Below are 26,736 nucleotides of genomic sequence, written 5' to 3' on the forward strand. Positions count from 1 at the left end.
AGTCTGTCCCCAGCTGGCCAATCTCCTGTGTCCCTCCCTGGCCCCAATCATGCACCAGTAGGGTCCCTTGGCCTGGCCTTCACCCTCTCGCAATCCGGGACCCCTTGGGGGATGTCGGAGAGCTGGTTTCGGCCTGATCTCGCAGGCCAGGCCTAGGGACCCCACTGGTGCATGAATTCATTATTTATAATCCAAGATATGGAAACAACCCAAGTGCCCATCAATAGACAAATGGATGAAAAAAATAGTGGTACATTATACAATGGAATATTACTTGGCCATAAAAAGAATGAAATCTTACTATTTGAGACAGTATGGATGGATCTAGAAGGTATTTTGCTAAGTTAAATAAGCCAGACAGAGAAAGACAATATATGATTTCACTTACATGTGGAATCTAAAGAACAAGATGAACAAACAAAACAGAAACAGACTCATAGACAGAAAGAACAGACTGATGGTTGCCAGAGGGGAGAAGAATTGGGGCTGGGTGAAGAAGTACCAATTGGTAGATACAAAATAAGTCATAGGGATGTAAAATAAAGTGCAGGGAATACAGTCTAACTATGTATACAGTGCCTAATTGCTGTGCTGTACACCTGCAACAAATACAAAATAATGTTGAATGCAAACTATAATTGAAAAATAAAATTAAAAAGAAGTTGTCATAGACTTGCATGATTAGCATAAGTGTGTTTTAGAAGTGAAGATATATACATAATTTTAAACACATGTAAATCAAATTTAGTAAATTATTAAAGGTATTAACAACAAGCTTGTTACTGATATTTCTATCTCTCCCTCTCCCTTTCTCTGAAATAAAATAAAATAAAATAAAAGATTCAAATAATCTGTGAGTGGGGATATGGATGAAACAAGATTGGTCATGTTTGGATAATTGTTCAGGCATCTTTTCTTGTATTTTCCAACAAAATGTATTGACAAGGGAAAATGTATTTCTGTTTTCATACTGTTTTCTATGTATTACTTGAGCCTTTTTATAGCAGAAAAAATAACATTTCTACAATTGTAAATTTAAAGCATTTTTTCCTATTAAGTAAAAATACAAAATATTCTTCTCAATTTATAATTAAGTTTAATGTAATTTTGTGACTATTTGATTGAGTATAGCATAACCCAAATTACAGAGACAACTATAATGGTTAGGTTTTTATTACCTTTCTAATTATAATTTCAAGTTATCATTAGTTAATAACTCAAGACTTGGTATATAACAGAAAGAGATTCATTTTTAACAAGTAGATGTAGATCTGTATTTTAAATTGTTTTTCTATTAGTTAAGGTAATGCTAGATGCTAGACAAACAGTCCCTAAAGTTTCAATATCTTAGTACAGTAGAAATTTCTTCCTTCTTTTACATAAAGACCAAAACCAAGTAATACTTATCAATAGTGGCTCATCTTCCTTTCAGGAACCCAAACTCCTTCAATTTTCTGCAATTGCCATTTTCTGCAGATGACATCATAGATTACCAGGAAAAAAGGAAAGAGCAAGGACTACTATACATGGAAGGTGTTTATGGCTCAAGCCTAGTAGTGATGCATGTTAGTTCTTCATTGCATTGGTCAGAAGTTTGTCTCATGGTCACACCTAATTGCAAGCTACTCTGGGAAGTGTAGTGTAGCTCCCCAGTCTGCCCATCTTATCATTATACTAGAGGCCCAGCGCACGAAATTTGTGCACGGGTATGGTCCCTAGGCCTGGTCTTCGATCAGGGCCATCTTTCCCAGCTGCCTGCATCCGGCCTCGCCCCCCGCTGCCACCCACCTCTGGTTCCCCATTTGCCATTGGGTGATCTGTGCCTGATGGGACCGAGAGATTGGCTGTTCCTGCCCACTCGCCTTCCCCGCCCCTGTAGCAGTGGCCATAAGGCAATCGGAGCCTGTCAGCCGGGGAAAGGGACCAAGAGGTGGTCAGTGCACCTCATAGTGATTGGTCTAGCGGTCGTTCTGCCATTAGGGTCAATTTGCATATTACCCTTTTATTATATAGGGTAGAGGCCTGGTGCATGGGTGGGGGTCAGCTGGCCTGTCCTGAGGGGGCCTTGGATTGGGGTGATGGGTCCCCACTGGGGGAGGGGTTGTTGGGGCACGGGCTGGCCCCGCCCCTGATCAGAGTGGGGGTCCCTGCTGGGACAGGCTGGCCTGGGCGAGGGGCCACCGGCATCTTGGGCGAGGGGCCACTGACGGTTTGCAGGCCCAGATCAGGGTGGGGGTCTCCACTGGGGGGCGGGACTGGCCTGGGTGAAGGGCCAGGGGGTGGTTTGCAGGCCAGCCACACCCCTGATTGGGGTGTGAGTCCCCGCTGGGGGTGGGACTAGCCTGGGAGAATAGTCATGAGCAGTTTGAAGGCTGGCCATGCCCCCAGCTTTGTCAGGAAGGACGTCCGGTCTAATTAGCATATTACCCTTTTATTAGTATAGATGTCTATTAGAGGCCCAGTGCACAAATTGGTGCATAGGTGGGGTCCCTCCCAGCCAATCAGGGCTGTCTCGCACAGTCACTATCGGGGTTGATTGGGGCCAGCCAGCTGGGGGTGGGACTATGGGAAGTTGGCCAGCCCTGGGAGGTTGGCTGTGGGAGCGCGCTGACCACCCAACTAGCCGGTGGGGGGAGGGAGTGCAGAAGGTTGGCCGGCCCTGGGGAGGTTGACTTTGGGATTGCACTGACCACCAAGGGGCAGTTCCTGCATTGAGTGTCTGCCCCCTTGTGGTTAGTGCATGTCATAGCTACTGGTCGGTTGTCTGGTCATCTGGTCGTCAGGTCATAATGGTCGCTTAGGCGTTTATATATATATATATATATATATATATATATATATATATATATATATTATTTTTTTTTTTTTTCTTTTTTTTTTTCTTTCTCTTCTTGTTAAAAACAGTGAAGGATCTTAGATTTCACCCTGCTTGAAGATAACCAATTAGCTTACTACCTCCATGGATACTGGTAGAATGTATGAGACTCCTGGGTCAGAGATGAAGGATTTTATTACTCATAGCAAGCAGGATGAGTTACATATTTGCCTTGGTTCTCTTTGCATCCCAAGTTTCACCTGGGCAATGTGACCTCCATAGATGATGTGTATGCAGTGATCTGTATTACAACTGAGGAACCCAGAGTTAAGGGAACCTAAATCTTTTATAATAGGTCAGAAGTAAACCTCTGACTTTTGCTCTCAAGGGAGATATTATTATTATTTTTTAATGATCTTAAATCTAATAATATTACATGCAGTAAACATGGGAGATATTATTTTTATTACACTAGTCAATAAAGAAACTTGTAGCTTGTATCTGAAGGAGACATTAGCTGTATGTATGCTGCTTGCCATGCAAACATCCTTGAAAGGATAGTTTAAAACAAAAGCTCATTTTAAAATTTTACTTTTCTCAATTTATTGTTAAAATTTATTTTAAAATTTCTAGTATATTTTTCATTTACACACATATTTACATACTAGGGGCCTGGTGCACGAAGATTCGTACACGGGGGGTGGGTCCCTCAGCCAGACCTGCACCCTCTCCAATCTGAGAGCCCTTAGGGAGCCCACTCCAATCCGGGAGTTTCTGTCTGTCTTTGTAATCATAGGAGCGAATTATCTGAGACCCCAACCCAGTTTGGTTTGTTGCTCACAGAATAATAGAGGCATTTTTTTTTCCTTTGCTTCATTGGTGGAGATTTCCTGGAAGTTTTAGGATATCTTCCCTTTAATTTTTCCTAGACACTCTGATTTTACTTGTCTCTCACCTTTGCTTTCCCTCCATCCCCCACCGCAACAGTAACTTGCTCCAGGCTCACTTTGCTCTAGTGCAGTGATGGGCAACGTTTTGAGCTTGGTGTGTCAAACTTCGCCAAAAAACTGAGCATAACTCAGGTAGTGTGTCACTTTGAGGAAAAAACATTATTTTCGCAAATGTTTCATCCTCAGCAGCAGCAAATGTTTCATCCTCGGCATGCGGCCGCTAATCATTAGAAATGGCTACGCGTGTCAGTGCTGACATGCGTGTCATAGGTTCGCCATCACTGCTCTAGTGTCTAGGAGATCTGTCTGCCACCAGAACTACGATTCCCAGCATTCCTGGTGCTCCCCTTGCTCTGTGCTTCCACTTCCGGTCCTGGGGCTGCCACCAGAACTACTCCCAGAATTCCTGGTGCTCCCTGTGCTCTTGGTTTTCCCTTCCTGCTCTGTCTCCGTCCCATGGCCTCCCGCTCTGCCAAGTCCTCTTAAGCTGCCAGCTCTTCCTCTCTGCTCTCCATCTGGCGGCTTGGAGAGCCAAGTGACCCAAGCCGCTCCACTTTCCACCAGCTCTCCCTCTCTGCTCTCTGCCCAGCGGATTGGGAGGAGCGACCAAGGGAGCCATGTCCCCCAAAGATGCCGGCTTTTCCACTCTGCTCTCTGCCCGGCGCCTGTGTATGCAAATTAACCCACCATATTTGTCGGGTTAATTTGCATGCTCACTCCTGATTGGCTGATGGGTGTCATGGAGGTACGGTCAATTTACATGTTTCTCTTTTATTATATAGGATATAATATGCTTACAAAGTAAGAATTTTACCATATGCATAATTGTGTACTCTACATTTTAACATCCTAAAGTATTGTGTATTTTACCTAGTAGTCTTTTTTCAGCTTTATTATATACTAGAGGCCCAATGCACAAAATTCATGCAAGGGCCTTGGCCGCAGCCCCCACCCACCACCTGTGCCTAGGTCCCTGCCCGCTGCAGCTTTTCCCGGAAGGAAGACTGTCCGGAAGGATGTCCAGTCTAATTAGCATATTACACTTTTATTATTATAGATAATACTAGAGGCCCGATGCACGAAAATTCGTGCAAGAGTAGGCCTTCCTCCCCCCGGCTGCCAGCACCAGCCTTCCTCTGGCACCCAGGACCCAGGCAGCTTCCCTCCGGCTGCCCGCAAGCACCCGGGACCCGGGCTGGCTTCCCTCCGGCCCGGCGTTGTCAGGAAGGACATTCAGTCTAATTAGCATATTATCCTTTTATTATTATAGATAATTGGCATATAACATTGCATAAGTTTAAGGTACACAGTGTGTTGATTTGATATGCTTATGTACTACAAAATGATTACTCCATATGGTTAGCTAACATCTGCACTATATCAGAATTGCCAGGGCTCAACCTTCTTCTTAATCAACTTAGATTCCTTGCTTCATAAATATAATTACTACATTGCGCTTACTGTCTTCAACTTCCCCATCCTTATTTTCATTTACTGTAAGTGGTTTAAAAAACCTTAGTTCTACTTTAATGCAAATCTCTATCCACCCATGCAGCTAAATGAATGTGGCTGCAACAAAACCTACCAATACACTGTGTCTCATTTTAAATCCAGGGTAATTATTTTCAAATGACTTTTTGGTATTTTTCAAATCCCACATTAAATCCATTAGCGTATTCTATTTACTTTTTATCCCGAACATATTTTGAGAGTCTGTCCCACTTTTTACTATCTCTGTTGCTACCACTCTTGTACTAAATAACATCCTCTCCCTCTTAGATTATAGCCCCCTCAGTGGCTTCTCTGCTTTACATTTGACCCTCTATAGCAGTGGTTCTCAACCTTTCTAATGCCGCGACCCTTTAATATAGTTCCTCATGTTGTGGGGACCCCCAACCATAAAATTATTTTCGTTGCTACTTCATAACTGTAATTTTGATACTGTTATGAATCATAATGTAAATACCCGTGTTTTTTGATGGTCTAAGGCGACCCTGCTAGTGGTTCTCAACTTGTGAGTCGCGACCCACAGGTTGAGAACTGCTGCTGTAGAGAGCCAGCTGTAGAGCCTCTATAATCTGAGTCAGATTATAACTTTTCCCCCTCACAATCCTCCAGTAACTTCCCATCTCTTTTAGAGTGGCCGACACATACCGCACATTATGACCCTGTTTTGTTTTGTTTTTTTAAATATATTTTATTGATTTTTTACAGAGAGGAAGAGAGAGGGATAGAGAGTTAGAAACATCGATGAGAGAGAAACATCAATCAGCTGCCTCCTGCACACCCCCCACTGGGGTTGTGCCCGCAACCAAGGTACATGCCCTTGACCGGAATCGAACCTGGGACCCTTGAGTCTGCAGGCCAACGCTCTATCCACTGAGCCAAACCGGTTTCGGCGACCCTGGTTTTTTAAACCTCATTTCATGCTGTTTCCTTCTCTTGCCAACTGATTTTAACCACTCTGGCCTCCTGGCTTTTCCTTGAGTATGCTAAGAATAATCTTCATTAGGACTTCTGCACTTCATCTTCCTCTGCTGGAAGACTTTCTCACAGATATACTTGCTCCTGAGTCTTCTTAAGGTTTTTTTTACCTAGCTGTTTAAAATACCCCTGCCCCTTATGTACTGTTTATCTTTCTTCATTACATCTATCAGCATTTGCCATACTATAGAATTTACTTGTTGGTCCTTTCCCCTTCACTAAAATGTAAGCTCATTGTTAAATCTGCAGCATTCAGGACAGTGTCTGACACTCAAATATTTGTTAAATGAATGAATCATCAGTAAAATGATACATTGAAATTGTTAAGCAGGATGTAATATGGTTGAGGTAAAAGAAATGGCATACTAGGTGTACCGGTTAATAATGCGGGTTTTTTTCAATGGATGGAGTTACACATATGTTGATATATAGGCGATTTGATATGTATGCTATTTTGTTGTATTGACAACAAGCTTTAAAACTTCATGTGTCAAATTTTCTAAAGGTGTTAACATCATAGATATTTTTACACTTAAAAAATGTCGAATTTCGTGCCAAAAAAAGAGCATTTGTGGGAAGTTTTAATTCATTATTTTGAAGAAAAGTTCTGCTGAATACTTTGGGAAGCTTATGGTGAACATGCTCCATCTCAGATACTTGTGAACGCTGGTTTAAATGCTTTAAAAGTGATGATTTCGATGTGAAAGACAAAGAATGTCCAGGTCAACTGAAAAAGTTTGAATACCAACAATTACAAGCATTATTGGATGAAGATGCGTATCAAACTCAAAAACAACTTGCAGAAAGATTAAAACGTTGCTCAGCAAACAATTTCCAATCGTTTACAAGCAATGGGAAAGATTTTAAAGGAAGGAAAATGGGTGCCACATAAACTGAACGAAAGACAAATGGAAAACCGAAAAGTCATCAGTAAAATGCTGCTTCAATAGCATGAAAGTCTTTTTTGCATCGAATTGTGACTGGCGATTAAAAGTGGATTTATTTTGAGAATCCCAATGCACAAAATCATGGGTTGATCCAGGTCAACCATCAACATCGACTGCAAGGCCAAATCGCTTCGGAAAGAAGACAATGCTCTGTGCTTGGTGGGATCAGGAAGGTGTGGTGTATTATGAGCTTCTAAAACCAGGTGAAACCGTTACTACTGATCGCTACCGACAACAAATAATCAATTTGAACCATGCTCTGATTGTAAAACAACCAGAATGTGCCAGAAGACATGGCAAAGTAATTTTGCTTCATGATGATGCACCATCACACAGTTCAAAACCAGTTAAATTCACGTTAAAAGATCTTGCCTGGAAAGTATTAACCCACCCACTGTATTCACCAGACCTTGCTCCTTCAGATTACCACTTGTTTCGATTAATGGCAGGCACACTTTCTGAGCAGCACTTCAATACATACAAAGAAGTGGAAAATTGGGTCTCTGAATGGTTTGCCTCAAAGCAAGAAAAGTTCTATTGGGATGGTATCCACAAATTACCTGAAATATGGGGGAAATGTGTAGCTAGCGATGGACATTACTTTGAATAAAGCACTTTTGATGTTTCTCTTGAAATTATCGTGTTTTCTTTGATTATAAAATCCAAATTATTAACCGATACATCTTGTATATACAATATTAATGCCTTTGTCCTTCATATTGTTTAGATGTTGGAAGGATATATGCCAAAATGTTAACAGTAGTTGTCTTTAATTAATGGAATTTTAAATTTCATTTTCATAATTGTTTTTCTGAATATTTGGGAAATGAGCATATATTACTGTTATTAGGGTGGCTTGGTTGGTTGGAGTGTCATTCTGTACACCAAAAGGTTGTGGGTTTGATTCCTGGTCTGGGCTCCTGCAGGAGGCAACCTATTGATGTTTCTCTCTCTCTCTCTCTCTCTCTCTCTCTCTCTCTCCCCCCTTCCTCCCTACCTCCTCCCTTCCCTTCCTCCCTACCCAGTCCCTTCCTTTCTCCCTAAAGTCAATAAAAAAACAACATATTCTCAGGTGAGGATTAAATATATATATATGTATATACATATATATAACACCTTGAAAAATGATGTTTTTCAAGGTGTTATATATATGTATATACATATATATATATATTTAATCCTCACCTGAGAATATGTTGTAAAGGACATAAAGGAAATTAAATCATTGTAGCAGTAAGTGTTACCACATGTATGATAGGTAGGTAATGGATAATGATTTTAAGAATATTCTTAAAAATAGAAGAAAAGAAAGATTTTACTAGTACTCTAGTAAATGAGCCCTCTTAATGTTAAATTCTAAGACAACAAAAGGAAACTTTGTAGTGAAGTTTTTTTTGGTTTGTTTTGTTTTTAATTTCTACTGTCTCATTTGCCAGAATCTCATTCATTTAAAATAACTTTTATATCCTTAATGGTCTTTTATGTTCATATACTGGGGATGACTTTTTGAGAAACGATTATATCTTTTTCATCTGTGGGTTCTCACTACCTAGCACGGTACTTGGTATATAATAGGTAGTCAATAAATTGTTGAATAAATGCTTTTTCCTCCCCCACAATTGGTCAGTGACATACTGGTCTTTTATTGCTATCTTCATTAGGAAAACGTTGGCTTGGATAGTAAATTACCCAATGCTGTAGATAACTTATGTGATAGTTGGGGAGTTGTAGGGAAGGGTGGAGGGAGAGGAAAAAAAAGCCTTTTCTTTTAAATAAGGTCTTAGTTTAAGGAACAGCAACTTGTGGTCAGAAAAGAAAAACTCCATATTATTCAAGCTAAGTAATATAAATGGGACTCAGAATCCCTGACTAAATAAAAAATCTCCTAGAGAAAGATCTCTTGAGCCTACAAACTAAAGACCTTCAATATAATTTTAAATAAAACCTTTTATGTAAAATGAGAGCACTTTTTAGTTGATAATCAATTGACACTATTATGTAGGCTCACTAGATTTGCAAATTTACAAGTTTTTACAAGTCAGTTGGGTCCCTTCCTCAGGAAATCAGTTTAACTTTTTCCCCCCTATATTGACTCAAAGAACCTAGTTGTCCTTAAATCCTGTGAATATATTTGCCTTATAATTTGACGGCATTGAGTCAACACCCTTATAGGGTTTCTAGTGTTGTAAAAAGAGAAACTGTTCAATAAAGGGTCACATTTGAAAAAATAGACTGTGCCGGATGAAACCAGTATTGGATATGAATACTGTGCTTTGCTTTAAAGAACCTACAAGTATTCAAGGAAATAAGTGCTTACCCCTTACTTTCAAAATGCATACTTTAGGTTTGGAAAGTAGCTGAGCTGTCTCCTTGTGAAATTAAACCATGGCTTTAAATAAATTAAATACACTATGAAATATTGATATCTTTTAGCAAAAATTAATTACATATTTATTGAATATTAATATTTATAAAACTTGCAGAACTATTCTAATTATTAAAGTAATTAAACTGTTTCAATTAAATATGCATCTTTCAATTAATCTCTGTTTAAACACATTATACTAAGAAAATCTTTTTTATCATCAGTGTTCCTGAAGCTATATAGATAATAAGAATGATAGCTTTCATTTTTTTGAGCACCTATCAGTTCTGGACATTTGCACTATACATGGATTAATTCTCAAACACTCTATATAAGATAGGTATATTTATTATTCTTAGTTTTTAGGTTTAGAGACTCAGGCATAAAAAAGTTAAGGAAATTGCCTAAGATTACACAGATAGTGCCTAAGCTGGGATATAATAGTGGAAGATAAGTCAAACTTAAACATGTTAAAGTATATTGATTGACTCTAATATTTTTTCTCTCTTTCTGTTCACCTTTCTAGTTGATTTGGAGCATATGCGAACAGTAAAACCTGAAAAGCACTTGAGGTTTTGCCAGGAAAATGGTTTTAGTAGCCACTTTGTCTCAGCAAAGACAGGAGACTCTGTAAGTAAAATAATGAAAATGGATCTATAAGTGAGGTTTTACGTTTATTTATTAATATGCATAGGAACTGACTTCCATTATTTTTTGCAACAAATTAATGCTTATTGAAGATATAAAATAGACTAGATTAGATGTAACATGTTTATTCTCTGTATATTACTTTTGTAATTCATTTAACGTAAGTTTATGGTTATTTTAGGGTATTTAAAAATACAAGATTTTAAAAAGAATATAAATCCCCATTATCTCAGCATTCAGAGATGACTGCTAATCTCATATGATGATTCCTTCTAGTCTTCTTTTTCTGATTCTCACAAATATTAGTGCTCCTGCCAGCAGTGCCCACTTATGTATTTCTTTTTCTAAAACTTATTTCCTTAGTGACTTCATCTAGTCCCATGGCTTTGATCAGACTCAATGTTCAACTGCCCACCTAAGACCTCTGCTGAGATGTCTGATAGGCAGTCCAAGTTTAATTCAGGTCCATTCTGAGCTGCTGGTATTCCCTCTTCAAATCTCTCACAGTCTTCCCACTTCAGTAAATGGCAGTTCTATCAATTACTAAATCCAAAATTATGTTGAAGTTATTCTTGAACCCTCTTTTCTTTACACCCCACATCTATTATCTATCAGCAAGTCCTCTTGGCTCTACTTTCAAAATATGTCCAGAACCCGGTGGTTATTTCTTACCATCTGCATTGCTACCACTTTGTTTCAAGCCTTCATCATCTCTGACATTAGTGTCTTTGCTGGTTTCTTTTTTTGTACCCTTGATCTTTTCTAGTGAGTACTCAGTACAGCAGCCAGATTGAACCTATTAAAATAGAAATTACAACAAGCCACTGTCCCAGGGTTTCCATTTTACCCAGAGTAAAAGCCACAGCCCTTCTGATAGCCTACCAGATCTTATATGATTTGTAATCTCTGCTTATTTTCTTGTACAATCAATCTCTTCCTCTCCATTCTACCACACTAACTTTCCTGTTTTTTCTTAAACATTGACTATCAGTGAACTTTTTGAGGTGCAAATGACATAAGCCTTTCGGAGTATGTATCTCTTTTGATTAGAAATCAAAATTAAATTAATAAAATTGTGATAAATATTCAGTAAGTAATCATGAGGTAAGTAGGGATAAGAAAATGATAGTACACTTATGAAGCAAAGACAAGGTATACCTTACAGGTGAACTCTGGATTGGAGCACTGAAAATCATAATGTAAGCTAACAGTGTATGAAAAGTCTGTTTATAGAAAAGTGTTTGTAGACTTTTGCTTATAATGGAGTGTACTGCTCTTTCACTCTGAACTGGTAAAATACAGTAAGGATTTCTAAGTTGTTCTGCTCAAAAGATGTGGAGAGTTTATTGACTTGAGAGCAACGAAGATTTTTAATGTATAGACTAAACCCAGGTCAAAAGACCAATTTAAAGTTGGCATTGAAAAACCCAGGTAGTATACTAATGTATTCTCAATTTCTTCAGCACCTATAGGTGTTTGTTTTGCTAGTATTTTTTGAATGTGGTCGCTGTAATTGTCTTATGTTAAATCTTTAAAATGTAAGATTTTAGGGATTAATGTTTATGTTTAGACCAATTCATTGAATTTCATGAATTTTTTCAATTTATGGGTTTAATCACTTAAAAATTTATTACATTTAAAATTTTGTTGTCTCTGACAAAGCTATTTTTGGAATAACTTGGTACATCATATTTTTGTAATTCTTGCTGTTTATCATTGTTTAGAAAGTTCAATTTATTTGAAGGTAACTTAAGCATGTCTGTTTTAAATCATTTAAACCTATTTTTGGAATGTAGGTATTCCTGTGTTTTCAGAAAGTTGCTGCTGAAATCCTTGGAATCAAATTAAACAAAGCAGAAATAGAACAGTCACAGGTGATTATATTGAACTTTATATTTAAAGAGTAATTTCTTTCTGTCTAGTAGTTGGAATAATTAAGTTCTAGTCTCTTAGCGGGTTTAATGATTATTCACTGTACTGCACATTATATCTCTGGCTTTACTACTCAGTGTAAGTTTGTACCCTTAACAGTGTCTACCCTGTCCTCCCTCCCCTCATTCCCCAGTAACACCATTTTATTCTCTGTTTGTACAAGTTTGGCTTTTTACGTATAAGTGATATCCTGCAGTATTTATCTTTCTCTGTGTGATTTACTTCACTTAGCACAATATACTTAAGTTCATTCATGTTGTTTCAAGTGGCAGAATGTCCTCCTTTCTCATGGCTGAATAATATTCCTGTGTGTGTGTGTGTGTGTGTGTGTGTGTGTGTGTGTGTGTTGTGTGTGTGCACGCGCGCCACATTTTATTTATCCATTCATTTGTTGTGGGATGGTTAGGTTGTTTCTATATCTTGGCTGTTATAAAAAACACTGCAATGAACATTGTGGTACATATATCTTTTTGAATTAGTGTTTTCTTTCTTTTTTTTTTTTGGACAAATATCCAGGAATGGAACTGTTGGATCATGTGATAATTCAATTTTTAGAGCAGCCTCCATAGTGTTTTTTTTATAGTGGCTGCACCATTTTACATTCTCACCAAAACAAGGGTTCTCTTTTCTGCACATCCTCGCCAGGACATCTCTTGTGTTCCTGATGGTAGCTAACCGTTGTGTGAGGTGATAGCTCATTGTTGTGTTAATTTACATTTCCCTGATGATTAGTGATGTTGAGCATCTTTTTTATGTACTTGTTGGCCATTTGGATGTCAAGGACTAGGCAGGGAAAAGACAAAGAAGTTCAGGTTTTATATTTTTTGTTTATATATACAAGGTGTATATTAAAACAAAAAATATATATGGAAAAAGAGGAAGGAAAGAAGGAAAGGAGGGAGAGAGGGAGGGAGAGAGAGGGAGGGAGAGTGAGAGAGAGAGAGAGAGAGAGATGCTTGTGAATGGTTTCTGTGGGTTTTATGCCATTTAAAAGATACCTGAGGGAATTTGAAGTAATGTTTGAAAGTGTTTTCATTCATTTTATAGAGGAGATGGTAGACTCACCACCAGTCACGTGGAAATTGATGCTACAGTAATTTAGTTTGTGAAAAATATTTGTAATAAGGCTTTAGTCTTAATTCATAAAATGACTTATCAATACATTGTGCAAGTTTTGTAAGAAAGAGAAAAGAAATGGAATGCAGTTTCTGAATACAGCAAACATTTTTTGAGGGTCTACTTTGGCCAGGGACCACAGAGATGAATAAGTCCTTGTCCTCAAGGAACTCCTAGCACAAATGGACAGACAAGTATTTAAACAATTAAATATACTCTAGTTGCATTTCTCACAATTCCCAATTTAGTTGATAGTTTTATTTTCATTGTTTATTTATTCTCTTTTCTCCCCTGCCCCAACCATTCTCCTCTAAGATAGTGTAAAAGTTGGAAAGGGTTGTTAATAAATGTCCTAGTTTCTGAGATTGTTCAGAATTTTTTGTTTACAAAGTAGTCAAACCTTTAGGAGAAAAAATAAATTTACTACTGCTGTTCTCTAGGAAGTTTAGTATTCAGCTCCTTAATAATGCATTAGGTAGTCTGAAACAAAAACGCACTGTCTTGTATCTTATCTCTCTCTGTCTGAATTGCAAGGATGTTTTGCCATATATACTCAGTGTTCAAAGTTCTTAATACATTCTTAATACATTTTTAAACCTTGACAGTTTCACTTCCCAGTTAATAAACTATGAATTTCTGTTTGGTTTAAACTAAGTATGCATTAGTTTTTTCTAAACAAAAATTTCATGTTTGAGATACTCACTAAACTTGCTAAAAATATATATTCTTTATGTGACCTCTGAATACTTTCATACTCTATATAAAAGATTCTAGCATGGGGCATATAGTAGGCATGTTCAAGATTTTAATTCTGTCTTACTTAGCGTATTAAGCACAAATGCCTTTAACCCCTGATACTTCTCTTTTTTGCTTTATCTGAATACTGACCTTCCTTAAGGAGCCATAAGGAACTTAGATTCTTCTTACCTAGATGTTCATATTTTTGTATCATTTTTTCAAATATGTTTACAAAGACTGCACTAGTGTTTTGTTTTTTTATCCTAAACATCACCTGTCTTCCTTATAGAACATATTTATCCTCTTTGTTCATACTATTCTAAACCTCAGATATTGAACATTGCTTAATGGATTTCCATATCATATCTTTCTCTTTTTCTATTCACCTTTTAAATTTATTTTTTCATATAGTTTCAAAACTAGATGGGACTTTAGAGACCATGTAGATAAACCTTGTTTTTTATAGCATAGGCCATCATGAAGAACAAAAAGGTAACTTGCATAAAGCAATGAATGTTACTGGCAGCACATACTGGCACATTTTGTGGAAGAACAGGAAGAGTAGCTGTCTTTAAGCTCCTACAGTGTCCAGAGTACCATAGTTTTAAATTGCTATATCCATGCTTTAAATGGCAATCTATAATCTTGTTATACTTTATACTAGAGGCCCAGTGCACAAAATTAATGCACCGGTATGGTCCCTAGGCCTGGCCAGTGATCAGGGCTATCTTCCCCAGCTGCCCGCAGCTGGCCCTGCCCCCTGCCACCACCCACCCCCAGTTTCCCATTCACCATCGGGTGATTAATGCCTGACGGCTGGGGAAAGGGACCGAGAGTTCAGCTGTTCCCGCCCAATTGCTGGCTGCACCCCCGCCCTCTGTGTGTGGGGCGACCGGTGGGGCGGGGGCCTTGCCCTGATGCTGCCTGCATCCCCCGCCACCCTACCCCGTATCCCTGGCCAGGGAAAGGGACTAAGAGGTGGTCAGTGCACCTCATAATGACTGGTCCAGTGGTCGTTCTGCCGTTAGAGTTAATTTGCATATTACCCTTTTATTATATAGGATTATGGATGTATAGCAGTCATGATATTCTTTAATACTTTACATGTCTGTTTTCCATACTGGACTCTTACACGTCTCAAAAACAGAGATCATCTATTATATTATTTATCTGAATGTCTTCAGTACCTAGAATAGTGATTGTCTTTGAATGAATGATAGTGGCAAGTGTTTTTAGCCTTCAAGGTATGTTTACTCTATATCCTTAGCATGACAAACTATGGCTTTTCAATGATAAACATGTAACTACTATCTGTATTAAGACACAGTTGCAGAGTAGACAAAATTTATCTTTTGTGTCTTCCCAAGAGTCCATCTCTACTCCTTATACCTTACTCCCCCGGCTCCAGGGTTGTTTTCTTGCTTTCTGCTAGATAGCTACCACTTCCACTTCCAGGACCCACTGCAGTTATTCTCTACTTAATAAGGGCTAAGCTGGTGTTCAAATAAAAGTTGATGTTTTGTATGTAACATTTTCTCTGAAAACATCAATGAGTGACTTGTAAACAGGCCAACTCCTGTGAAATCGCCTCCCATGAAGTTTATGGCCTGGATATTCTGTTTTGCTACTCCTAGAAAGCAAAGCCTTGGTTCTGGCTGCCAGTTCAGAAACTTTGTACAAAGCTTTATGTCAAACAACGAAGGCCCCCAAGAAAAAAAGATGCTGCCTTTTTAGTTCTTCATTAATTGGATGAAAATTAATGCTGAATATCCAAGCCATTTATATTAGTCAGTACATTGACCAAATATTTTGACCGTAGGTCAGTAACCTGGTTGTGTTTATAGAATAGGGTTTAAACCAACATTTTGGAGGATTGATGAGTTGCTTACTGATTATGAAAATCCCTTTTCTTTATTGTAACCCACAGTTTGTCATGAAACAATTAGGTTCAGGGAGGGCAGATAATGGTGTTCAGTGTTTTACTGACATACCCCTCCCCGCAGTACCTCACATTGCGGTTAGTAATGCTTTTGCCCAGTAAATCGCAGTCTTGTCCAGAAGTTCAGGCTGCTGCTGGGAACTGGGGCAGAGCCTGCTCAGGCCAGTATACCGTCCCACCCCACTCATTTACTCCTAGTTCATTCAGTCGTTATAAGTGCCATCGCAACCAGCAGCCTTATTAACATGGTTTTCTCCATGTGTTAATTATTAGATGCTGTTATGAAATAAGAGTTTTTTGAAATAAGATATTTGAAATTGTGAAAGAAAGAAAAAACCAGGATAGTTTAAAGTTGAACAATTTGGAGAGCATGTTATCTCTGTCATACTTGTCACATGTAGTCTTTTTATCCTAAGGGTTATTGCAAACAAAAACCTAACATTAGTTTTGATTCTTTAGTTAGCAAAACTCTTAGATATTTGGTAAAATAGCTGTTGTGCTTAAACTGTATGTCAGGTGTTTTTTTAAGTGACAGAAAAGTGCATTTTGAACTTGTTTTTATTTTTATATGAAATATGGGACGACCATGGACTTTAGGGTTGTGGGGAATGGGGCAATTAGCATCAAAAGAATATCTTTGACAAATAGTAAATGTTATTAAATATAAAATTTATAAATCCCATATGGCTTCCTCTGATTTTATATATATATATATATATATATATATATATATATATATATATACATATATATATATGTATATGCGCATCCTCTTCCTTACCTTCAAAGAAAATTACTCCTTCCTCTCTATTACCACAGCATATAGGTCTACTAGTACAGCACTTACCTTGTATGACAATTATCTGTGAATGTATTTCTTTTCCCATGGGGTCCCCAGCAACTTGTGAACAGATGCTGTGTAACTTACCTGTGCATTTCCATTACAGAGTGACTGGCACAGGGTAGATCCTCAGTAATGTTTGTGGAAGGAAACGGAATTAATGCTTTTACTGCATGTTAGAAAAGAAAAGCACCATAATTCTTGGTTGTTCTCTGAATACAGGGAATTATATATATTACTAGAGGCCCGGTGCATGAAATTCGTGCACAGGGGGGGCGGAGTGTCCTTTAGCCCAGCCTGCACCCTCTCCAATCTGGGACCCCTTGAGGGATGTCCGACCACCGGGATTGGGCCTTAACGCGCGGTCGGACATCCCTCTCACAATCCAGGACTGCTGGCTCCCAAATGCTCGCCTGCCTCTGCCTGATTGCCCCTAACCGCTTCTGCCTGCCAGCCTGATCACCCCCTAACCACTCCCCTGTCAGCCTGATTGACACCTAACTGCTCCCTGGCCAGCCCGATTGCCCCTAACTGCCCTACCCTGCCATCCTGGTCACCCCTAACTGCCCTCTCCTGCCAGCCTAGTCGCCCCTAACTGTCCTCCCCTGCAGGCCTGGTCGCCCCCAACTGCCCTCCTCTGCTGGCCCGGTCACCCATAACTGCCCTCCCTGCTGGCCTGATCGCCCACAACTGCCCTCCCCTGCAGACCTGGTCTCCCCCAACAGCCCTCCTCTGCCGGCCCAGTCACCCCTAACTGCCCTCCCCTGCAGACCTGGTCCCCCCCAACTGCCCTCCCCTGCAGGCCTGGTCCCCCCCCCCCAACTGCCCTCCACTGCAGGCCTGGTCTCCCCCCAACTGCCCTCCCCTGCAGGCCTGGTCCCCCCAACTGCTCTCCCCTGCAGGCTTGCCCCCCCCCCACAACTGCCCTCCCCTGCAGTCCTGGTCCCCCCAACTGCCCTCCCCTGCTGACCTGGTCTCCCCCAACTGCCCTTCCCTGCAGGCCTGGTTCCCCCCATCTGCCCTCCCCTGCAGGCCTGGGTTCCCCCCAACTGCCCTCCCTTGATGGCCTGGTCTCTCCCAACTGCCCTCACTGCTGGCCTGGTCACCCCTAACTGCCTTCCCCTGCAGGCCATCTTGTGGCAGCCATCTTGTGTCCACATGGGGGCAGCCATCTTTGACCACATGGGGGTGGCCATCTTGTGTCATGGAGTGATGATCAATTTGCATGCTACTCTTTTATTAGATAGGATGTGTAATTGTGATATCAAAACTAAAACTCAAACTTGTCTGGAGCAGACATGTCTATTTTAACAATTAAGTGGAATTATAAAGAATAATGTTTCTTGGATCTTTGCTTGCTTTCCTTCCTTTTATATGTCTATATTCTGCTGTTTTCTTTTGAGACATGTTTAAATTTATGTGTATATTCCTTTTTCTCCTTTGGTGTTCCCTTCTATTTTCAGTCATTGAACATGCTTTCCATTTTTTCTTTCTTCTTCATCTCGTTTATGTTGTACGGAATTGACAGCGTATTGTCAGGGCAGACATAGTGAAGTACCCGGAAGAAGATAATCAACATTCCACCTCTGCTCAGACTAGACTCTGTTCAGTACAGTAGTGCAGGTATAACCGATAAATTACTGCAATTTGGGGGAGGAGGGTGGTGAGAACTAGTGAATGCTATCTTGTTCTTTTCCCCTTATGAATAGAGAAGTTCAAATGATTATTGTACATTATTGGAATTAATATTGCATACATCCTGTTTTAGAACTTTGAAAAATTGATCCTTTGCCAAGAGACTTACGAATGAAATAAGGAATTGGGAACAAATTAAAATAACATTTCAGTTACTTTCACACGTATTTGTCTTTATGGTTGTGTTTATTACATGTTCAGTGAAGTGGAGAATTGAGGCAGTTATTTCATTATTCATTCCTTACCATTTTTCCTGAAATAGCCTGGTAATTGAAAGAGTACTTTTAAAATTTGTCTTGAATTACTCTTCTTTGTCTGCTTGTGTGTGCAGACTTAGTAAAAGAATTGAAAACGGTAAAGGATTTGTTTTAATGTAAATTATTACCTAGAGATGAATATTAGGGCATATTGCTAAATTTATCATTTAAGATAATCCTTGAATGTGGGTAAGAGGGAAGGAAGGAAGAATTAAAACTATCTTTCAGTTTAAATTATTTTTAAAATATGAGTATGCAGTAATTTTCTAAATTCTCATTCTGTATTTTGTTAGTCATTATTCAGAACCCATTAGTGAGCTATTTGGAAGTAAGTTAGGGATTTGGGAGGAAAGTTTTAAAAATTGGCACCATTTTAAATATTGAGTTGCTCAAAACATTTCTCCTTTCTAGGTGACTTAACATTCACACCTCTTCTCACTAACTCACTAATTGCTGTAAACATTCTAAAAAAAGCTATGGCTGGGGATAGTGGTTTGTGGAAGTATTAATAAATAATGACTTTTTTACTTTGAAATAAACTCTTGTCTATCAGTTAAACTATATAAATGATTAATTTTAATCCTTTGCTTTAAGTTATAACCAGGGTTTAATATTTTATATTAATTTGTCAGGTTTTTATTAGACTTGTGATAACCTCAAGCTTATGTCATAAAACCAGGGAAGACTCAATTAAGGACTTGCAATTAGATACTTAAAACAAAACCCAACAATAAGAAAGCTCCCTTGCCCGCCAACCCCAGCTCTGCACTAGTTTGTTCTGGTTGGTTCTTTTAATATCAGCTCCTGCTTCATTTATGGTGTCTATCATCAGGGGTTCGCCAAAGTTCAGAAAATGAAAATATACTGTAAGGAGTCCTTTCTGAATGTTCTGATGCCCTGATAATGACTCTGTTTTCTTTTATGACAGAGGGTGGTGAAGGCAGATATTGTAAACTACAACCAGGAACCCATGTCAAGAACTGTGAACCCTCCTCGAAGCTCTATGTGTGCAGTTCAGTGAGTGCGTGGTCCCGTGTTGGTGTGCTGGCTGCCCTGCCTTTGTGTGGGCCAAGGACCTGGAGGAGCTGGTTTATCAGGGGCCAACTCTGTAGCTCAGTTAACCCTTCCCTCCCCGCTCGCTTTCCCTGCGTGTGCTGCTCCCAGCCGCAGGCAGCTCCTGGACCGGAGAGAATTCCACTTCGGGACCACACACTTGGAATTCAGATGGAAAGCACATTCTCTGGAGTTAGACTGCCTCATTGAAAGAGAGTATATAGGTTCTCTTTAATGTCTTCACTTCTTTTTTCCCAGATGGCAATTTTTTAAAACAAGTATGGAAGCTATCCAAGTCCTGATCCTCAGCCAGGATTTTGCTACAGCACAGTTTCATTCTCTTATCTGAACTCATACATGGCAAACATGCTTCAGAGTACAGACGTTTAACAAGTAATATATTTTATCTACAGATGCTAAGAAGGCGACCTTTTGCTGTCTATCGTGAGAGAAAATATATAAAGCTGTATCTAACGGAAAATGCTGGAAATAAAGCTGTAATAGAAATATTTTTTCCATTTTTTTAACAAAGGACCTAAACTGTTTATATTGTAGCTATAGCTCACAGAGTGGTGAGTATTGCTGTTTTACTTTATCACTGTGTCATGGTCATGTGCATTGTGGAATACTCAGGTCCAATGCTGCATGGACTTGGATGGATGCATCCGGGTACCCCAGGACAAGTTAGGCCTGTTGTTGGATCATTGTGGATCAGACCTGTACCTGATGTTCAGATGTTTTTCTCCTGCAAATAAATTTATTTAAATTACTTTATTTCTGGGCGAATTTTGTTTTAGCTATCTTCCTTTTAGTTATAGAACCAAGGTGTATTTGGCTGTAACATCAGTGATCATGTACCGATTCATGCCCAGACGCTGCGGCCTGAGCTTCCAGGGGTCCACGGCAGTGTGCTCCTCTCTCCCTCTCTCTACCTCTGTGCAGAGAGAGCCCTAGCCTCCCTCCTGTGAGCTGTGTGATGCTGTGCCCTCCTGTCTCTCTGCACAGGCTCCCCCCGTCATCTGGAACCTTCTCCATTCCTCCAAGTGTCTGCTTCTGCCATCCAGCCTGCGGTCACCATGAGGGAGGCTCTGTGCAAGGCACGCTTGTCTCATGTTTTCCGAGCTAAGGCGCAGTGCCTGGCCTGGTGGGTGCTTAGTATTTGCCACATTGAAACAAGGGAATGCCACCCCTCCACAGTCTCCTCATCTCCAGTCTCCTCATCTCCAGTCTCCTCATCTCCACATCCCTTTCATATGCCTTTCAAGGCTATAATCCCTTCAAGGTGGTTCAGTTTATCCTTCTCGTCAACATCTTCCCAACGCTGGCTGGTCAGTTTCCAGGGAGAACATATATTTTCTCTATCCTTGAGGAGAATACAAAGTTGGATGAAAGAGATCTCAGCCCACAATTTCCCCACGAGCACCTCTCGATGGCCATTGCCCCTTCCTGCCTGAGTCACAGTCATTCGTGTCCTTGTGGTTTACTGTCTCATAGGGCAGAAGCTTGCGCAGGGCGGCAAGGGTCTCAGGAGTGCCCAGGCAGGGAACCTCTCACAGGGAGGCTTACTACAAGTGTGTGCAGAGATTTTGGACACCCTCACTTTACAGCTGTAAGAAATTTTAGAAAACTTGTTATTTCATATCCTGTGTGACTAAGGAAACTCAAGTTCAGAAAGAAAAAACTCGCCGGAGGACATGGAATCACGGAGCCAGACCCCACGGAAATCTCCGGTCTCTGGACCAGGGTGGCACCTGTCAGGAGTGGTTTGAACTTAAGCAAGTTTAGAAATTGTGACTGCTCTACTCATTAGGCAGTGGGTCCAATCCTATTCTACTTTGGTTTTTATATTTTTCATTGTATAGCAATTAGGCATCCCTTTCATATGCCTTTCAAGGCTATAATCCCTTCAAGGTGGTTCAGTTTATCCTTCTCGTCAACATCTTCCCAACACTGGCTGGTCAGTTTCCAGGGAGAACATATATTTTCTCTATCCTTGAGGAGAATACAAAGTTGGATGAAAGAGATCTCAGCCCTCAAGGATCTTACAGTCCAGTAGGAGAGGTGTCTGTTTCTGTGGTTGCTGCAAAGGCTGTGATCAGTTAAGTCTACTGTTAAACTAAACTGCCCACGGCTTTCCATTCAGGAAGAGGTGAGCCGTGCTCTTCTGCTCATTTTGTGTTGTTTTGCATCCATGTGAAGACTCGAGGATTTTCTGCTTTCTTCAGTCCAGTCATTGCAGCATTCACAGGTTTGACTTGATGCGCATCCTGTGACTGCAGGTGAGTGCTACGGGGATGCTGGGGAGGCAGAGAGAACTTGCACAAGGCCTTCGATCGGACCAGGTGTTTCTGTGGTGTGTTTATACAGTCAGGGCACCGAATGGAACTGGCCAGGGGCGGGGGCCTGTGTAGGATCGCTCTGTCCTGGGCATTTCTAGGCACTGGTCACATGAGCTATGTGTTTTCTTCTTCCAGTCTATGACAGGGGTGGCATTGTCCTCATTTTACACACGAGGACACCGAATCTGAGAGTCCGTGGTACCACCAGGTGCCTCCTGGAGTCAGAGGTAGAGCCAGGATCCACACAAACTAGTTCTGAGATGGGACGGAGGAGGCTGGGTGCCGACCAGGTTGCCTTCCTTTAGTGAAGATCACACAACCAGCCTCCTTCCTGGGACTCCACCAGGCCTGGGTGTGGTGGTGTTCTTTTGGGAAGTGCTGATGGCCATGCTGATCCACCCACTGTCTCCCACCACTGACCACCTAGATCAGCAGTGGGTGTCCAGAGTCTGGTGGGGGTAAGTTTGCCCTCTGCTCACTGAGGGGAGGATGGAAACGGCCCCCTTACCCCGTCGCCTTTGGCCTCATTGATTTTATGTCTCTCCCAGCTATACTTGTCTGGGCATTGAGAACCTTCTGGCTCGAGGACAGCAGGCAGAGAGAACATGCAATATAGCATATGGCCAGAGCAGACTTCTGAATTCCATATTACAATTTTCCCCATACCTCGGGTTTTATTTTGAAACAAAAACGTGGGAGTCATGCTTATTTTACTTTGTTACCTCTCCTGTCTACAGTTTTTAATTTAAAAAATTACACGTCTTTCTAGCTAGTTTTAGGTACTTTGTCTCCTGAAGCATGCTATAGAGTTTCAAGCTCATTGTGGTCACTTCTGCTGCTTATTGAACTTTTGAAAAACACAAAAGTTTTCAGCCAGAACTGGTCATTGGATGTTGCCTTTCAAGTGCACCCTCTATTATGTGTGGCGAACCACTGCGGAGTGGTTTTTGGAGTGGCCCAAAGAACTCCTGTGACTGCTTTATTATTCCAGGAGGAGGTAAGCCAGGGCCCTTTAAAGTCGATCACTGAAACAATGTAACGGAGCATAATAATTTGTGTGTCATGTAAAAATAGAAAACGTTTCTGGCCATACCCATGCTGGTGATTGCTGTGATGTTGGACAGCCTGAAAAACAGTTGCAAGATTCAAAGGAAATGGAAATGCAGACCCGTGGAGCATTGTGGTCGACATCTGTCCGCTTCCTCCCCAACACCCAGGTCGCCACTGCTCCCAACAACAGTGCCCCGTCTTCCTGCTGGAGCCCTCCTGCTCAGCCACTCCTGGCCTCAGGGATGGGCTCAGAAACGAGGGAATAAGTCCGTTAGTGCTAGTGTAACCAGAGGGGACATTTGCTGACAGTGCTGAAAAAGGGAAGAGAAGAAAGGAAGAACAATAGCTTCTCTCCCCTACAGTCCGGGTGACTGACTATTGGGCTTGAATGAGAAAGACTGGCCCTGGGCAACATTGGCAGCCGCCTTGAGGACACGAGGAGGGCAGGCCCAAGCCCAGAGCTGAGCCAGGGAGGCAGAGGGAGAGGTGGAGGGAATCCGGCCCCTGACCCAGTCACAGAGCCCGCCATGCCGCTGGACCTGTTTAACAGCGTGACTCGGTTGTTTTTTTTAATCCTTTCGGCCAGGGTTGGTTGATTTCTTTTTTGTTACTTCTTACGTAAGACCATTATGTATCAGGGTTTGCTTGGCACCAGAGACAGAGGTGATCATGATCTGTGTTTTGTCCTCAAGATCTTAGTCTAGGCACATGTATAACCCAGCGAAAGGTAATCAGACTGTTGCCTCAGTGAAACTATACTGTAGGAAGGTGTGGCTTAGCAGTTAGTGTGAAAACATGGGTTTCAGAGAACTGGAGTTGGAGTCATCAGTTAACAGAATCGCCTCAGAAGCTCGTGTAATCTTTTTTTTTTTTTCAATTTTTTTTTATTAAGGTATTATATGTGTACATATCTTACCATTGCCACCCCCCACCCCACTCCCATATATGCCCTCACCCCCCCAGAGTTTTGCATCCGTTGGTTATGCTTATATGCATGCATACAAGTCCTTTGATTGATCTCCTATCTCCCCCACCTCTCCCTAACTTTCCCCCTGTAATTTGAAAGTCTGTTTGATGCTTTACTGTCTCTGTATCTGTCTTTTTGTTCAAGTTTATAATGTTCTTTATTATCCATAAATGAGTGAGATCATGTGGTATTTTTCTTTCATTGACTGGCTTATTTCACTTAACATAATGTTCTCCAATTCCATCCAGGTAGCTGCAAATGATGAGAATTCCTTCTTTTTTATGGCAGCATAGTATTCCATTGTGTAGATGTACCACAGTTTTCTGATCCAGTCATCTGCTGACGGGCACCTAGGCTGTTTCCAAATCTTAGCTATGGTGAACTGTGCTGCTATGAACATAGGGGTGCATATATCCTTTCTGATTGGTGTTTCTAGTTTCTTCGGATATATTCCCAGGAGTGGGATTACTGGGTCAAATGGGAGTTCCATTTTCAGTTTTTTGAGGAAACTCCATACTGTTCTCCACAGTGGCTGCACCAGTCTGCATTCCCACCAGCAGTGCACGAGGGTTCCTTTTTCTCCGCATCCTCGCCAACACTTGTCGTTTGTTGATTTGTTGATGATAGCCATTCTGACAGGTGTGAGATGGTACCGCATTGTTGTTTTGATTTGCATCTCTCGGATAATTAGTGATGTTGAGCATGTTTTCATGTGAATCTTGGCCTTCCTTCTGTCTTCTTTTGAAAAGATTCTATTTAGGTCTGTTGCCCATTTTTTTATTGGATCATTTATCTTCCTTTTATTAAGTTGTATAAGCTGCCTGTAGATGTTGGAGATTAAACCTTTATCAGTGATGCCATTTGCAAATATGTTCTCCCATGCAGTAGGCCTTCTTGTTGTTTTGTTGATGGTTTCTTTTGCTGTGAAAAAGCTTTTTATTTTGATGTAGTCCCATTTGTTAATTTTCTCTTTAGCTTCCATTGCCCTAGGGGCAGTGTCAGTGAAGAATTTCTTTTGGCATATGTCTGAGATTTTGCTGCCTGTGGATTGCTCTAGTATTTTTATGGTTTCCCGTCTTATGTTTAAGTCCTGTATCCATTTTGAGTTTATTTTTGTGTATGGCGTTAGTTGGTGATCAAGCTTCATTTTTTTGCATGTATCTGTCCAATTTTCCCAACATCATTTATTGAAGAGACTGTCTTGACTCCATTGTATGTTCATGCCTCCTTTGTCAAATATTAATTGAGCATAGTGGTTTGGGTCAATATCTGGATTCTCTATTCTGTTCCATTGATCTATATGTCTATTCTTGTGCCAGTACCAGGCTGTTTTGAGAACAGTGGCTTTGTAGCTCGTGTAATCTTAACCAAATAATGCAAAAAAGAGCCTGTTCCCTGAGCTGGTTTGTGCATGTGAATCACCAGGACAATCTTGATTCAGTAGATCCCAGGTCGGATTTGAGATTCTGTATTTATAAAAAGTTCCCATGGGCTTTTACTGAAATTAAGAGAAAATGATTTGACCAACTTTTATAGACAGCAGGATCCTAGTGTTCAAGCGAGGCCCTGGAGACACGCAGTTCCTAGGGACAGTGTCTGCCCACATGTTAGTGGGGTATTATGGCATCCTAGGCTGCAAGAGAGAGTCCATCCTGCAGACAACATGCGGACGCTGAGGGCAGGTCAGTCCTGCCCAGACAGGGCTGAGGAGTGGTCAGAACAGATTGGACTGGGCAGCGAGGCTGGACTGACAGCCTAGAGTGAGACCAGCCTCCCTCCTGACGCCCGGCCTGGGAAGAGAGGCTTTCGGCAGAGCAGGGCCTCGGGCTGCGCTCAGAACCGCATGCATTCCACTCAGGCTGGCCCTTCTCGGCTTCAGTTTTCCACACGAGAGCTGGGAACGAGGAGAGGCAGACTATTTGTTTTAAAGTTCTGCTTCCAAGTCATGCCGCATGTTCTCAGGCCTCCCACACCACAGACTGAAGTCAGCTCAGGGCTGGAGGTCAGGCCCAGGGAGGCAGATGCATTGCACTGCACAGATACCAGCTCGGCCAGCCACTCTGGCCTGAGCCTGCTGGCCAGGCCTCCCAAGCCTTCACTCATCTGCATCCCCGGACTGCTCCTGGGTGGGCTCTCCGGCCACGGTGTCTCGGTCTCTTCTCTGCACGGCTGCCCTCTCTTCCTGCTGTGCAGATTGCTCCAACTGCCTGCCTCCTTGGACACCTCCACATTCGGCTGCACACACAGCCCTCAGAATGAACTGGATCTGCGGGTTTGCATTAAGTCACGCTTGTTCCAAACCCCCAGTGGCTCCTCATGTCCTTTTCCAGGAAAGAAAATGACTTCCTCAGCCTGAAGTTTAGGATCCTCCTGCTGCTTCCCTATCCCCCCTTCTGAGACCTCTGTGTGTCTTCAGCGCTGGTGACTTCTTTGTTGTGGCAAGTGGTCCCTCACCTCTTTGTCTCTGTGGGACTTCCTCCAGGGAAAGAGGGGCCTGAGGAGGCACATTTAGGAAACCTGCCTTTCCTCTGGGCTCAGAAACCCATTGGCTAGATGACTAGTCCCACTGCTTACTGTCCCTGGGCTGTGTCCCGAGGCCT

At 41.2% G+C, this 26,736-nt stretch overlaps 1 protein-coding gene across 2 annotated transcripts in view; it reads left to right on the forward strand.

Annotated features, from left to right (window-relative positions):
• The window catches only part of RAB28 (RAB28, member RAS oncogene family), a 77,316-nt gene extending 56,767 nt beyond the window's left edge, over window positions 1-20,549 (forward strand). Inside the window, exons 5-8 of one of the 2 annotated variants that reach the window (XM_008150874.3) lie at window positions 10,088-10,191; window positions 12,006-12,083; window positions 18,304-18,398; window positions 19,656-19,740. In XM_008150874.3, the coding sequence (XP_008149096.1) occupies window positions 10,088-10,191; window positions 12,006-12,083; window positions 18,304-18,393 (272 nt within the window). In that variant the 3' untranslated portion in view covers window positions 18,394-18,398; window positions 19,656-19,740. Of the gene's footprint in view, window positions 1-10,087; window positions 10,192-12,005; window positions 12,084-18,303; window positions 18,399-19,655 lie in introns of both variants that reach the window. The other variant, XM_008150873.3, reaches the window with a different exon arrangement.
• Window positions 20,550-26,736: the final 6,187 nt, after the last annotated feature.

This window comes from Eptesicus fuscus, chromosome 2, assembly GCF_027574615.1.
Source record: "Eptesicus fuscus isolate TK198812 chromosome 2, DD_ASM_mEF_20220401, whole genome shotgun sequence".
In the NCBI taxonomy this organism is placed as follows: Eukaryota; Metazoa; Chordata; class Mammalia; order Chiroptera; family Vespertilionidae; genus Eptesicus; species Eptesicus fuscus.